Source organism: Phytophthora parasitica, assembly GCF_000247585.1.
Source record: "Phytophthora parasitica INRA-310 unplaced genomic scaffold supercont2.10, whole genome shotgun sequence".
NCBI classification, from domain to species: domain Eukaryota; phylum Oomycota; class Peronosporomycetes; order Peronosporales; family Peronosporaceae; genus Phytophthora; species Phytophthora nicotianae.
In genome coordinates this window covers 889,514-903,243 of record NW_008648996.1, presented here as the reverse complement: position 1 = coordinate 903,243, position 13,730 = coordinate 889,514, and the positions used below count along the sequence as shown (strand labels likewise).

Below are 13,730 nucleotides of genomic sequence, written 5' to 3'. Positions count from 1 at the left end.
GACGCCCCAGGGGCAGCAGGGTATACAAAATGGAGGTAGCACACTACTGAGCCTGCTTAGGCAGATGCTTCTGAATCCCAAATCGTAAACTCATCCAGGTTTTCGAGCAGCTCTTCCTCAACGTCGTCGGCTTCGGAATCATCGCCACGAGACAGCCACTTGCGGCAAAACAGCTCACCGTACACGTCGTGGCGGTTAATATGCCAGTCTTGATAGCACCGAGAGAATCCGACCGCTACGACAGAGCGGGAAACGACGTCGTCTGGTACATCTTTCCAGGCGGTCTGCACCCACTGCGCCACATCTTCCACTGGAGGTTGCTTGGGGTTCCCGCCCTTCGTGTACACGACGCGGTCAGACGACTTCCAATCGTCGATGATGCCAGAAAGTTTATCCTTGAAAGATTTGTAAATCCCGATGTCTCCGGCTTGAACGTACGGCGTCAACCCACCGGGAATAACAAACATCTCAATCCTTTTCTTAGCAAACTGAGCCTTCACAGCCTTCGACACGTGGGCGCGCATCGAATCCTACACGATGGCTTTCCCTGGTGTAGCTGCATCCAGAACTGGTGGAAAAGCAACATCAAGCCGCTTGATCAGCAACTGTGAGTTAACCCATGCTCGTTTTTGATACGTGACATACGTGTTTCCAATCCTGTCAATTGCACCATCTTGACGAGCACCTTTCCACACGACAAGTGGCGGTAGCTTGCGACTCGACGCAGACACAGCAAGGACTGCAGTCACCCGCATTGAAGCAAAGCCAGTGGACTTCAGCACCACATGACGGGCACCGGTGGCGTCGATGGTCTGGCGGCGCGGATCTTCAAAATACACCGCGGTTTCGTCCATCAGGACAGTGTGGTCTAGACTTAACGCATCAACCCGTGGCGACATATATTCCATGTAGCGCACGGCCCGGTCGGTTAGCACATCGTCAGTGAGCGTCGTGAGGTTGGTCGTCCGACGCAGGGATAGATTGTAGCGCTGCATAAAGCCGTCAACCCACTTGTTCGAGCCGACAAAGGAGTCGTCGTGCTGTTCCGAGCGAGCGAGCTGCTTGCCCATCTCGGCAACGAAGGATCGCGATACCTTTTTCTTTTCCGATCTGAGAAAGAAAACTTGATCGAAGATCATGTCCTCTATCTCGGCTAAGCGCGGCTTGCTCCAGCGCCCTTGAGACGGAGGTTGGAGACCGGGGTCTTTTTAATGGCATCCCTCTGCTTCCACCAATAGCAGACTTGTGCAGCCGAGATTTTCCACCCGCGTTCGTTCTGAAAGAACGTGGCAGCTCTTGCCGGGGCTTCGCCGTGTTGCTCGATCCAGGTAACGACTTCTTTCTTCTCGGACATGGTCTTGGCGAGACGAGACGCTGGCATGGTGATGCTTGGCGAAGATGTGAGTGCGGAGAGGACAGTAAAATGGATAATGGTAATGGTTGTGCAGCTCACAAATCAAAACGACGTGCCCTAGAATCCAACGTGGGTATTCAATTGTGAGTGGGAATTGTAGCTATTGTATAGTCAACAGATCGATTCGATATGACAGGGGACACTTTAATTGGCACAAATGCGTTATCCGTTAGAGCTACACGAATTCTTATTGCAAACCTCTTTTTGTGTTCACCTCGCAAGAGTGACGCTACGGATGCTGATTGGCTGGGATGGCATTCAGACGAAAAAACACATTAACATTTTAATGGGTTTTTTGTTCGTCTGAATGCCATCCAACGATACGGTTTATTTGGGTTATTCGGAACCAACTCAAAAAAGTCCAATTTTGGGTCGTAATAATATAAGCTTGGATGGTATTCACACATAGTTCCAAAATCTCGTCGCTACGGATGCTGATTGGCTGGGATGGCATTCAGACGAAAAAACCCATTAACATTTTAATGGGTTTTTTTCGTCTGAATGCCATCCAACGGCAAAGCGACATTTTCATCGAAAGTTCTACAAGTTCGTTGTTCGTTGAGGTACATTCCTGTGCCTGTTCGTACTTTCGACGCATGCATACGCATGTCCTCCTAAGGGGACAGTTAATGGTGACCCTTGAGATCCCCTCTGACCTACAAGCAAGCACATACTGTCTTAGTTGGCCAGTAACAGAAACCACACGATGTCGGAGCCTTCACAAGCTCCGGATGAAGACAAGTCTCCTGGTACTACAACGCCCAACACGAAGCCGTCATACCGAGTGAAGAAGTCGAGACTTAAGAAAGATGGCACACCCTATAAACCCAGAAAAGGATGGGGACCCTATCGCTCGATTCCCAACGAACGCTCCGTGGCCTTCAACCTGCAGCTGGACGTGCAGAATTTGCAACAAGAAGTGCGTAATTTACTAGCGCTACGTGAGATCCTACAGACCAAAACTCTGGTGCAACGCCATACCCCCGAAGGCTCACTCACGAGACTTGTGAACGAGTATCTCTACGTGTTCCGCAAAGGGGTTGTCCCTCAACAATCTGGACGGAAAAATCGAGACCAAAGGGCGTTTATGCACAATGTTATGGACCCGGACGTGGAACTGGGCCCCGGACTCCCCCGAGGCCCCGACGTTATCATGGATCAGATGGTCAACTACACCAATTTCTTGCGTTTTATCTCGTTAAAAGGGGTCGTAGACAGTATTGTCGTTGCCGAAGACTCGGTGTTGGTCTCGGATGCGGCCTGGTTCTCGTTTCAAGTCACTCGTAGCACGATCAAGATGATATTCCCTCATATCATGGGCCACGAGTGGCTCGTAGCGATGCTCGTGGGGCAGCAAGTGGAAGCTCAGGGGAGATCTACTTTCCACTTCAACCCAGCGGGCAAGTGTTACAGATACGACGTCGAAATGAACTTTGTGGGGGCGTTTTTGAGCATTGTCAAAGATCCACGAGTCGTGGATATGCTCCTCGGGCGCGCATTAATATCGTACAATGGAATGCTTTGTGTCGCGAATGAGGGTGAAGAGGATGAAGAGAAAGCGCCTGTCCCTCTTCAAGATAATACTCTCTCTAACACGACTGGAGGCAGCACTGTCAACACAGTGCAAACTTCTCCTACAATTGAATTCTGTCAAAGAACTGTAGAGGACTATTTCGCCGCTTTCGCAGCCGGTTACGAACAAGGCACCACGGAATATTCCGGAGCATCACAGCGTGATTTCTTCTTGTATCGCTTTAACTCGAGGCAGGCTGGCACGATGTCGACTGTGGCTGACCAAGTGAGAGAGCGTTGGTACGCACTCAGTGAATGTTTCGAGGTGCTGGCATTTCAGCAGAAAGGACCTATTCAAACGGAGTTAGATGACACTAGCAGCTCGTGTTTGGTCGAATCAAGCGCGACGTATGCCCTTCGTCTCACATTCCATACCATCCAGTCCGTGTTTCCACACCTCGTCTCCGACACACAACTGCGCAACACTCTAATTGGCAAAGTGCTCACGGTGCCATCTCAGATTATCTTCTCGATTGAGAAAACTACGGGTTACATTTCAAGAATTAGTGAGTGGATGGACTTTGCAGTCGCGATGGCTGATATTATCCCGGATCCGTTAGATCTCGCGCTGGTTATGTCACAGGCAAAGCTAGCTTTAGATGGCGTGGATTTTCAGCAGACTTCGTTCATCATGGCTTCACGCTCTCAGGGTCAAACGCACACTGACAATCTTGAAAGACAGCAAAACGATATGCACACTGGAACTGGTTCACGCACAATGCGAATCGCAGATATTCTCGACTGAGTAAGTGCACAACAATGAGGTATAACGCACAAGAGCTCAGGCCAGACAGAGTCACTATACAACTAATACATCGGCTTGTGGCGCCTTGGGGGGTGGGGAGGGGGAGGAGGCATTAGTTATGTGTACATGTTTGATTAATAAATCGTCGTGCCACTTCATAAGGCGTGGGCATTGTTTATGAAAAACAACCAACTTATTGTTATCTTAACATCTCCATAATAGGACAGGGTCATGGCGGCTTTACCAGCAAAGTGCCCACTGAGGACCGAGTCAACATATTTAAAAATTGCCGCTTATTATTGTAGGATATTTTTATTAAGCAAACAATGACACCAAAGCATTGGGAATCCTTTTGCTTACCAAGTTTAAAGTACAAAACGTTTCGATGAGATAGCTTCAATCAAAGTGTGGTGGGTTTACAAAGATGTTGGAGCCGGTAAATCAGCGCGGATTCATTCTCAAATGCAAAGTGGTGGGGACTGGTTCTTGACGAAGTTGAAACCCTCGAGCATCGTCTCGTAATGCACCAGCGGGTCCTTGTCCATGATAATCTCGTCGTAGTTGGCACAGCCACGCAGCACTCGCACCAGCTTCGCTCTGTGGGTCGTGTCTGCGTCAATATATTAAGCTGGATCGCACGCTGGATCAGCAAGGCGAGCGGATAGTCCTCTCACTTGCACAGATAGTCATCGATTCGTCGCTGGGTTGGAAACATACAGATAGTAGCTGTTAGCACGCATGAAGATGCATGGCACGAAGGTAGTGCCGCGTGCAGCATGCGCCAATATATGAGACTTGCTGCTTATCAATAATCGTTTGTCCACAATAGCATCGCGTAGTCGGCTAGTACTTGTTGTGTCTGGTATTCGCAATAGTTAACAAACCGTATGAGTTCGGACAATAAGCAGCGCACGATAGCTCATCCTGCTCAGGTATACTATTGACCTCCATGTCGTCGTCTGCTGAGACGATCACATCCGACTTATCTTCAAGTTCACCAATGCTTAGCGTCTACTGTGGCTTGCCTGTATTGTGCGTTGCAGTGGAGCTGTGGTGGAAGACAGGCAATCGCTACCGAAGTAAGAACGCTGATGCATATGTACGATTGTTAGTCGTCGCTAGAGCTAGTCGACGAGGATGGCACGTCCAGCATCGACAGCAATCGCTCCCCCAGCCTTGTGACAACATCGGCATAGATCTAGCGTTGAAGTCCCAACCATCACTCCTGCTCGTATACACCAGCATGTATACGTTCGTTTAAGTACGACTCGTGGTTCGTTACACGTTTTGCCCCATTATTCATCGCGACGACTAGAGGGCAAAAGGCAACCAACCCCTTCGGCGACATGGCGCAATACGGCAAGGCCACGTACTGGGACGAGCGCTACACCAAGTGCGTTCTCTTCCTCTATGTCTTGTGAATGCACACATGGCTCCCGCATGCCAACTCTCCGTCCAGTATTCAAAGATATGACTCGCTTCTGACACATTTCTTCCACTTTTTAGGGACTCGGAGCAATTTGACTGGTACCAGCGTTATGGCGGCCTGAAAGAACTACTAAATCAGTATGTGAAGAAGACGGACAGTATCCTGATGGCCGGCGCCGGCAACTCTCGACTGTCGGAGGAGATGGTGAACGACGGATACCAGAAGATCATGAACGTGGACGTCTCGGAGATCGTGGTGAAGCAGATGGCGTCCAAGTACGAGGACCGTGTGGAGCAGTTGCAGTGGCAGAAGATGAACATGTGCTCGCTGGACTTTGCGGATGAAACGTATGACGCTGTAGTGGACAAGGGCACGATGGACTCGATCTTGTGTGGCGAAGGCTCGACGGCCAACGTGGCCAAAATGTGCCAGGAAATCCACCGCGTGCTCAAGCCCAACGGCGTCTACTTCATCGTGTCGTATGGCGTGCCGGATAACCGACTGAGTTACCTCGAGAACAAGGAGCTGCAGTGGAAAGTGTCGGTGCACACGGTGCCCAAGCCCACAGTCAGCGCCGTGCAGGTCTCGGAGGCTGATGCCAACGCTGTGCACTACATTTACGTGTGCCAGAAGGGCATTAAGGCCGAGTAGGAGAGAGAAGCTACAGGTGAATTGAATTTGCCGTAATATATCAGTCTCTTGAAAGCTAAAATGTTGAGGTTGGTTGCAAATCGGTAATTTATTGAGTATTTGCCAGAAAAAGCCGAGTGCAATGTTACAAGCGATAGCGCGGAAAATAATCACCATTAGTCTGCAACTTTACGTATGATTCTTCACATCTTCCTGGTGCCTTGCGTTGTGGTTTGTGGACTTTTAGAATAAAACTAATCTCGAGATTGATATCCAATTTTTTTTTACGTAGCTGTTTGTCCAAATGAACCAAAACTTGCCACTTATTGAAGACATTAAGAGTGCTGATCAAAAACATGTTCATCAACTCGGATCTTTCGATGCTGCTCTACACCATATCGGTTGCATCATTTTCAAATCTGCTTTCCCTCGATATTACCGACTGATCGAAGCTGCCTGGTAAATACCGTAGTCACGTCGACACTTGATTACACCTTATTGACTGGTCGGTTTCCTCGAACAAGACATCGCAGAAGTAGCGGAAGAGGAAGGCATCTTTTTCGGATCGTTGGTAGTATATTTAGCTAGTTGTAGTACCGTTGGGTAGGAGCCCAGGGTCCCTGGGCTCATTTCTCCTCTTTCTCTGCTCTCGACAACCTCGAAACCACGACGACCTTTGGTGCCGGCTTTCCCGGATTACACGGTGATACATGGCCCCGATCAATCTCTATGCTCTGTTCAAACCCGGCGTTCTCAGAACGGAAGGCTTCGCCTACGGAAGGACCGCCTCAGAGGAGCGCCAGGGGGCGTATGACATTGAGCGTGTTCCTAGCGGGAGGTGGGAGGGCATCGGAGCCTTCTCGGCCCAGCGCGGAGCACCTGAGGTGAAGCAACGTGGCGTTACAGAAGAGGAAGCCCTAAGTGGTATAGGAACCTACGTCGGTAGCACCTTGTGCATCGCCCGAGTTCCTCAAGGAAAACCCAAGGTCTGGAATTACGGTGTGGTGGTCAGCTACACCTGGAATAACCTCGGAAAGTCAGGTGTTCTACAGGTCACTTTCGCAGACGCTACCCGTGACCTGGCTTTCGGCAGTGAAGAATTCCAGGACTTGGCTCTGGAGACCTACGCTCTTCGCCCATGCTACCTGCGGGGAACGACGGACGTCATGCCTGCAGAAATGCGGGCTCTGCACAACGCTGCTCATGACCATTTCAATGGTGTCGGTCAATCTGCTCGCCGAAGCACGGCAACAGTGCTAAAGAAAATTTCGATGAACCCTGTGGACGAGAGTCAAATGGTGCCGGTATACAACCTCGAGAATACCCAGGTTGAGTTTCTAAAGATAGAGCACATCCTAAATTTTGTGTTCTATCGCGAAGGTAAACGACGACCACCACAAGGACTTTCTGTACCGAACGCTCTCTTTGGCATAGCCCCTCCGGGTGCGGGCATGGGTGGAGCAAGCCCGCAAGCCAGGAGCGTAGCAGACAATGAAAGGTTGGAACAGTTATATGACTCGGATGACGACCTGGACCCTTCAGAACCGCGCCAAGACGAGCGACCCGTCGAGGGCCGTCCTAAACGGGACCGTGAGGGATCCCCACAAAGCTCCCCAGATGGTCAACGAGAGTCGAGACTCTTCGCCTTAAGACAACGGCTCGGGGACGACGCTGAGATGGTTCAAGACATTGACCAGCTGATCGCGTTTCGCCAGGCAAACCTGAACAAAGGGAGCTCGACGTCACTGGTGAGCGCGGCAGTCAAGGAAACCAAGTCGCAGTTCAGACCAAGCGGGTGACATTGCGCTGTGCACAGCGCAATGGTTAATGGTACGTATTTCTGCTTGGATGATCAGTTGTTTGTAGAGACAATGCAGTCTCGATCCAAGGATTTTGATTACTTGCCACACCCGGCCGTTGCACGAGGATTCTTTGCCTGGGATTTTGGATTTCGAGGGCTTTCGATTTGACATTTTTCGCCAATGGACGTGGAAGTGGAGCGGGATCACCTGAGGCGCTACGATATGGCGGAGTTTTCAGTAAAGAATAAGCTGCCGGAGCCTCAGGAGTCTAAAGACCTCGCCGACGTGGTAGCAGCGCTGGAAGTGCTGTCCTTGCTAGTGAACGAGATGTGCACCCAGAGGGTAGCAGATTTGGTCGACGCAGCCAGACGGTTCTTGCTGGTGCTGCGGAAAACGAAGACTATGCAAGGAGCTGAAGCTGTACCAGAGATAGTGGCTTGGATCGACGACCGCTTTGAAACTTTCCGGTCCTTCGTGGCACAAGGCGACCTTGTGGCCGCAGATAGTGTAGGCACTCACTTTCAGTTCAACCACGAGTCATATGTGCGAGTGGTTCAGCGCGTGACTAATCTCAAGGTGGAAGCAGCTCTCAAGTTGTCCGCAGCTCAAAAGCCAACATCTCGCCAGAAGAAGTCGAACACGCGGGCAACAGCTAACAGCGGTTCTCGCCACGGACGTGGAGCTCCTGTGCCTCAGGAAGTGGTGGCTGCGCTACCGATTCGAAAAGGCAAAAAGCTGTGCATGCAATTTTTGTCAAGTGACGGCTGCCCTGGTGAAGGGGATACGTGCGTTTTCGACTACCGAGGACACTTCGTGCCAGTTAAGTTGCCGGTGATTGTGAAAAACTTCATCATTAAGAATTATGGAGGACTGCGGAACATGGAGGCACAATCTACAGGTAGTCAAGCGGAGGTTTGAAGGGGCCATGAGGAGGTCCGGAGTGCAACCATCCTCAGGCCAATAGAGAAGCCTCCATCCAGCTCCAAGCTCAGCGCGGGCGATGATAATGAAGTGAATTGTAGCTTCACCCCTGCCAAGCTGCAAACGTCTCACGCAGTGACGTCGGGAGAGTGCACGACCTCGGCCAGAACGCTATTGCATAATAGCTGCAGCGCCGTCGAAAGGTGCAACGTGACTCATGTTTACGCAACGGATGCTGTTTTGCCGCTGCACGACAGTTGCAGGCAGGTCGGTTGGCCCCATGTGACTCCAGTTCACGCTCGGGGCGTTGTTTTGCCGCTGCATCAGAATTGCAGGTCGGTCGGTTGGTCTTCCGGGGGTGGAATCCCCTAAGGGCGTGATGTTTTGCCGCTGCATAAGAGTTGCAAGTCGGTTCGGAGGTCGCGTGCGTCTCTGATTCACGGCAAAGGCAAACAGGAGCGTGTGAACGTATCGCAGCCTGCCTTATCTGGTCGACTGCGAAATTTTTTGACAGATCAACAGCATCGCTACACGCTGACACTTCGAGCAAGTGAAAAACTTTTGAGCCTTCAACACCTTAGTGCATGTAATGGCCTAGCCTCGGTCATGAAGCAGTATGGTGTGGATCCACCTGGGGCCTCACCAACTTGGATTCTAAAGAACGCCACGCGAAGATCTGTGATTGACCGGGACAAACAGTGTGCGTACAGCGAGCTACTTAGAAGGTCGAAAATGAGCCTGCCAGACTTTATTCGACTGGTTCGTGGAGAAACTTCCGAAGATCCTCGGCCAAATAAGGCTCTGGGAGTCCCTGATCATCTACCCTGCTGGAGATCTTACAAGTACAGAGATGAATGGCGCCAAATTGTGACACACGGTATCAGACCTACGTGGTCTTCGGCGTTTACAAGCCAACAGCAGCCCCCGAAGAACCATGGATCCGCGTTACGAGCCCTCAATGCTGTTATCAAAAGCTTAAGAAAAGGCCAAGACGAAGATCGATACTTAATTCTTGATATCGAGCTGCTGTCTTCTTTTGATGGCGTCACATGTAGTCCGTTTGGGGCGGTGCAGAAAGGGGAAGCAGACATCACAGATGATGCGAGGGTGATCCACGATCTTTCGTGTTCAAAAGGTAGTTCGGTGAGCGATCAAGCCCAGGAGGAATCTCAAATTTTGGTTACCTACGACGGTGCATGTACTGGCTCGACGGGTACTAGATGTGGACCATAATTTTCCAGGGGCAGCTCGCATGTCTACTGGAGATGTTGCAGGCGCATTTCGCAATATTCCTGTAGCAGCAGAAGCTGCGGGGCGCTTCTCCGGTACTATTCCCGAGCTCGGTATTCTTGTGGTCGATTTGGCTTGTCCTTTTGGTTGGACTGATTCTCCAAGACAGTATTGGGCAGCAGGGGGAGCGATCGTGCATCTTCATAAGAATACCGCTCCGACGTGGTCAGGTCAACCTTCAATGGGCTCCGATAAGTACGATGGCAAGGCGTGGTGCGACGATCACATTTGTATTGAGCCAAATATCGGTTCTCGATTGATGGAGGCAAGTATTTCTCTTAGATCGGCGATGGTAACGATTTTGGGTCCGAACGCGTGCAACGAAGAGAAGTTTACGCCGTGGTTTACAGAAGGAAAAGCTCTTGGACTTCACTGGAACCTTAATTTGATGACACTCTCAATGCCCGAGGACAAAATCACAAAAGCTCTTCAAAGGCTAAGCGATCTTCAAGCTGCCCAAACGGCCTCAAAAACGCAACTAAACAAGTTACTGGGAAGTCTAAGGCACGTGGCCACGTGTGTGCGTTCGGCCGCACCATTTTTCCAGCGGATCGCGTCATTTGCTCGAACAACTACTCGGTATCGCCCTTCTTTGGTGTCTGACGACGTGCGCGACGATCTAAGATGGTTTACTGCAATCCTTCGTGTGGGAAGGCTCAATTCGGTACAGCTGTCTCGCTTCGTTAACGCAAAAGACCCGGATCATCATATTCATATGGACGCTAGCGATCGAGGTCTGTGTGCGCTCTGGCCTGCTCGAAAGGAATATCTGCAGTTGGAGTTTGACGCAGATGAACTACAGCAAATCGCAGACTTTAATGGTTTGACATCAGACGAGTTCAGCATAAACATTCGCGAGCTCATGAGTGCCGTGTTCGCAGCAATTGTCTGGGCCTCTCAGTGGTCACAATCGGGTCAAGTTGAACAGGCTCATACGCGATTCTGGATCGATAATACTTCAGCGGTGGCGTGGGCAAATCGAAGATCCTCTCGGAATCTATTCGCCCAAATGCTACTAAGGCTCATTGGTTTTCTCGAAGTGCGCTACAATTTTTACTCGTCTGCCGCTCATATTCCCGGAGCCGAGAATGTCATGGCAGATGTTGGGAGTCGGGTGTGGCAATCGGAGGAGATGGCGCGATCATTTGCTGACATGTCGTTTGCGTGGTCACAGGTAGAGATACCACCGAACTCAAGAAAACTCTTCACACTTTGAGTGCGCTGCTCCGAGCTGGAGCTTTAGCCGACACTTCTCGCGTGCAATACCGCCGTTCTTGGGATCAGTGGCTTCGGTGGTACAGCTTCATGGACTATACCCCGTGGCTCGGACGGGACACTGTGGACGCGAACGCGGCTCAACTCGGTGCCTTTGCAGTGTATTTATGGCGGTACGGAATGAATCGTGCAGGAGTGGGGAATACGTGCACGGCAATTTGCAGCAAGCTCTGTGCGGTGCGTTGGTTTCACAAGAACACCGCCGGTTACGACTCAGGTGCCAACGCAGGGCACGCGATTTTGCTGCGTGGTATCCGAAGACTTACAGATTCGGTCGTCAAGCAGCAGTCAGTCACCCCCTCGCTTCTCCGAAAAGTTTTTCTTCTAGTCGATGTTCAACATGCTCGGGGGCAACTTCTTTGGGGTGGGCTGCTACTCGCATTTTTCTTTCTTCTACGCAGATCTGAGTATCTGTTTATTGGCCGAAAGCACCACCGGTACGCGCTTCGACTCGGAGATATTGTATTTCGGAACGAGGCCGGACACACGTGAGTCCGCGGCAGGCAGAAGTTGTGGGCATCCGGCTGTCAGGAGCCAAGAACAATCAGTTGGACGTGATGAGCTGCGATTTCACAGCCGCTCAGGAGATAAAGTACTGTGCCCAGTTAAAGTTGCACGTTGTATACTTAGAGGGGCACGTGCATTCGCCACACAGCCCGACCAACCGGCGCTGTCAACAGGGTTCGGCTCGGGAATTGCTGCGGAAGAGGTGGCAGACACTCTCAAGCAAGCTGCAAGTGCGATGGGTTTGGATGCTAGGCTGTATTCTACCCACTCAATCCGTATTGGAGGTGCTACGGAGCTGATGAACTCTGGGGCGGATCGACTGGTGATCAAGTTGATGGGCAGATGGTTGTCCAATGCTTTTGAAGGATATCCAACACTCTCGGCGAAAGGATCCAGAGGTCTCGCTCGGTTAATGTGCAGATCGACCTCGAGCTAAGGGCTCAAGCTACACCTACGTGACAAGCAGAAGTACCGACTATCAGAGCAGGGTATCTTCTTTGGGGAGAACGGACTGTGTCTTGGCGGTTGATTGGAACTCACCACTCCACACCCCGAGATGCGAGTCAATAAGAAGTCCGCTTTCCCCATACGGATCTGTGATCATTGAAAATGGTCGGTTTCCTCGAACAAGACATCGCAGAAGTAGCGGAAGAGGAAGGCATCTTTTTCGGATCGCAGGTAGTATATTTAGCTAGTTGTAGTACCGTTGGGTAGGAGCCCAGGGTCCCTGGGCTCATTTCTCCTCTTTCTCTGCTCTCGACCCACCACTCCACACCCCGAGATGCGAGTCAATAAGAAGTCCGCTTTGCCCATACGGATCTGTGATCATTGAAAATCCAAACATGCTGATGTACTAGTACCTTTCTAATTAGCCCACAACTTGAGAGAAGGGATTGGCAGTAGTTTAATTTTCTTCCGTTATTGAGAGCAAATGCGTTGGTAGATCGTAGCTTGGGATCAAGGCTAGCTGCGAACGTATCTTCTGCATGAGAATAAGCAAGTGTAAAGCGCATACTCGTTTTGTACAGCGATCGTTGTGTTGGCTAGCCATTAATATTTGTATACAGGCAAGAGGGGAATGATAATGATCACGTTGATCAGAAGCTCCTGGGTTTCTTCAGCTGTATGACAATACTTTGACAGTAACTCGATAGTAATATCTGTAAGTGGAAGCAATTGGACCAGTTCGCCCCGTCAGAGTAAAAAGGCGGCTATTTACTGAACATCACTCACACACTGCAAATACAATGAATACAAATTCGGCCAATTGATACTTGAATTCAGTAAATTAGACCGCATCTTTGTTGCCAAAGCAGGAGAGCTAGCATATCATTCGACAATTTGCACGATGGCGACGAAGCGTCCTCGCTTGGACGCTGAAAACGACCCAGGACCAAACTCGCAAGTGAAAAATATCGAAGACATCTCATCGGAGCTCTCACACCTGACCACAGAGACAAAGCGACGACGTCAAGATGTGGCTGCACGACGCGCAGCAAACGCTGACAAAGACGTAAGTGTTATCAAGATTTCGCTCAAGTCGTTCTGCACCGAGCAATCCAAGACGTTGCCGTGGGAGGAGGTGCTAAAAGACATGAATAAGATGGTCTTAGAGGCGTATGTGCTTGCGAACACGCACATCGTCCGACTTTGTCATCTCCGACTCCCCGTTGAACCGCTGACGCAAAACTTCTTTCATCAATGCCTGTCGACTGTTTCAAGCGGACGACCGCTCGGCAATGAACACTTTCGAGCGTCTGTCAAGCTGTACAACTCGTGGCGTGCTGCAGGAGCTCCACGCAAGCAATCGACACATTGCTCGAGGATGGCAACACAACGCAGCGCTACAAATGAAGACAAACTCCGAGAACGCTGTCAAGCTCAATTTCTACCGACGGCTTCACAAGCAAATCAAGCGTTCATATTACATCGACGGAAGTGAAGCGTACTTGATGTTGAAGAGCATTCTGGATCCCGTGTACGATGGCGACGACGTTGAGATACTGGCATGGCGTGCACGTATCCCCCCCACTCACACACACACACACATTTGTACTTTTACTGTCCTGTTTTTACGTTTTTCAATTTTTATTTTTTAACCGACAAATTAAAAATAAAAATGTGACCTATTTGTCTTTTGTTTGT

At 50.4% G+C, this 13,730-nt stretch overlaps 7 protein-coding genes across 8 annotated transcripts; 5 read left to right on the top strand and 2 right to left on the bottom strand.

Moving 5' to 3' along the window:
• Positions 1-1,153: 1,153 nt before the first annotated feature.
• On the bottom strand, positions 1,154-1,381 carry PPTG_21963 (hypothetical protein; the record flags this gene model as incomplete). Its single annotated transcript, XM_008901131.1, has 1 exon — positions 1,154-1,381. One exon carries the CDS (start codon positions 1,379-1,381, stop codon positions 1,154-1,156), a length of 228 nt encoding a protein of 75 aa, XP_008899379.1.
• Positions 1,382-1,913: 532 nt separating this feature from the next.
• PPTG_06819 (hypothetical protein) lies at positions 1,914-3,917 on the top strand. Its single transcript, XM_008900864.1, has one exon. The coding sequence runs from the start codon at positions 2,121-2,123 to the stop codon at positions 3,729-3,731; it is 1,611 nt and encodes a 536-aa protein (XP_008899112.1). The 5' UTR covers positions 1,914-2,120; the 3' UTR covers positions 3,732-3,917.
• Positions 3,918-4,189: 272 nt separating this feature from the next.
• On the bottom strand, positions 4,190-4,509 carry PPTG_21962 (hypothetical protein; the record flags this gene model as incomplete). The annotated part of the gene is made up of 2 exons (XM_008901130.1): positions 4,190-4,341; positions 4,449-4,509. The coding sequence occupies 2 exons, from the start codon at positions 4,507-4,509 to the stop codon at positions 4,190-4,192; spliced, it is 213 nt and encodes a 70-aa protein (XP_008899378.1).
• Positions 4,510-5,010: 501 nt separating this feature from the next.
• PPTG_06818 lies at positions 5,011-5,874 on the top strand. Of its 2 annotated transcripts, none has more exons than XM_008900862.1 (2): positions 5,011-5,124; positions 5,238-5,874. In XM_008900862.1, the coding sequence occupies exons 1-2, from the start codon at positions 5,078-5,080 to the stop codon at positions 5,809-5,811; spliced, it is 621 nt and encodes a 206-aa protein (XP_008899110.1). In that variant the 5' UTR covers positions 5,011-5,077; the 3' UTR covers positions 5,812-5,874. The 2 variants fall into 2 exon arrangements, with proteins under 2 accessions (XP_008899110.1, XP_008899111.1); XM_008900863.1 differs by having other exon boundaries at positions 5,037-5,124; positions 5,191-5,867.
• Positions 5,875-6,500: 626 nt separating this feature from the next.
• On the top strand, positions 6,501-7,589 carry PPTG_06817 (hypothetical protein; the record flags this gene model as incomplete). Its single annotated transcript, XM_008900861.1, has 1 exon — positions 6,501-7,589. One exon carries the CDS (start codon positions 6,501-6,503, stop codon positions 7,587-7,589), a length of 1,089 nt encoding a protein of 362 aa, XP_008899109.1.
• Positions 7,590-7,772: 183 nt separating this feature from the next.
• PPTG_21961 (hypothetical protein) lies at positions 7,773-12,021 on the top strand (the record flags this gene model as incomplete). The annotated part of the gene is made up of 6 exons (XM_008901129.1): positions 7,773-8,504; positions 8,771-8,848; positions 8,913-9,648; positions 9,755-10,912; positions 10,978-11,566; positions 11,709-12,021. The coding sequence occupies 6 exons, from the start codon at positions 7,773-7,775 to the stop codon at positions 12,019-12,021; spliced, it is 3,606 nt and encodes a 1,201-aa protein (XP_008899377.1).
• Positions 12,022-12,933: 912 nt separating this feature from the next.
• On the top strand, positions 12,934-13,527 carry PPTG_06814 (hypothetical protein; the record flags this gene model as incomplete). The annotated part of the gene is made up of 1 exon (XM_008900860.1): positions 12,934-13,527. One exon carries the CDS (start codon positions 12,934-12,936, stop codon positions 13,525-13,527), a length of 594 nt encoding a protein of 197 aa, XP_008899108.1.
• Positions 13,528-13,730: the final 203 nt, after the last annotated feature.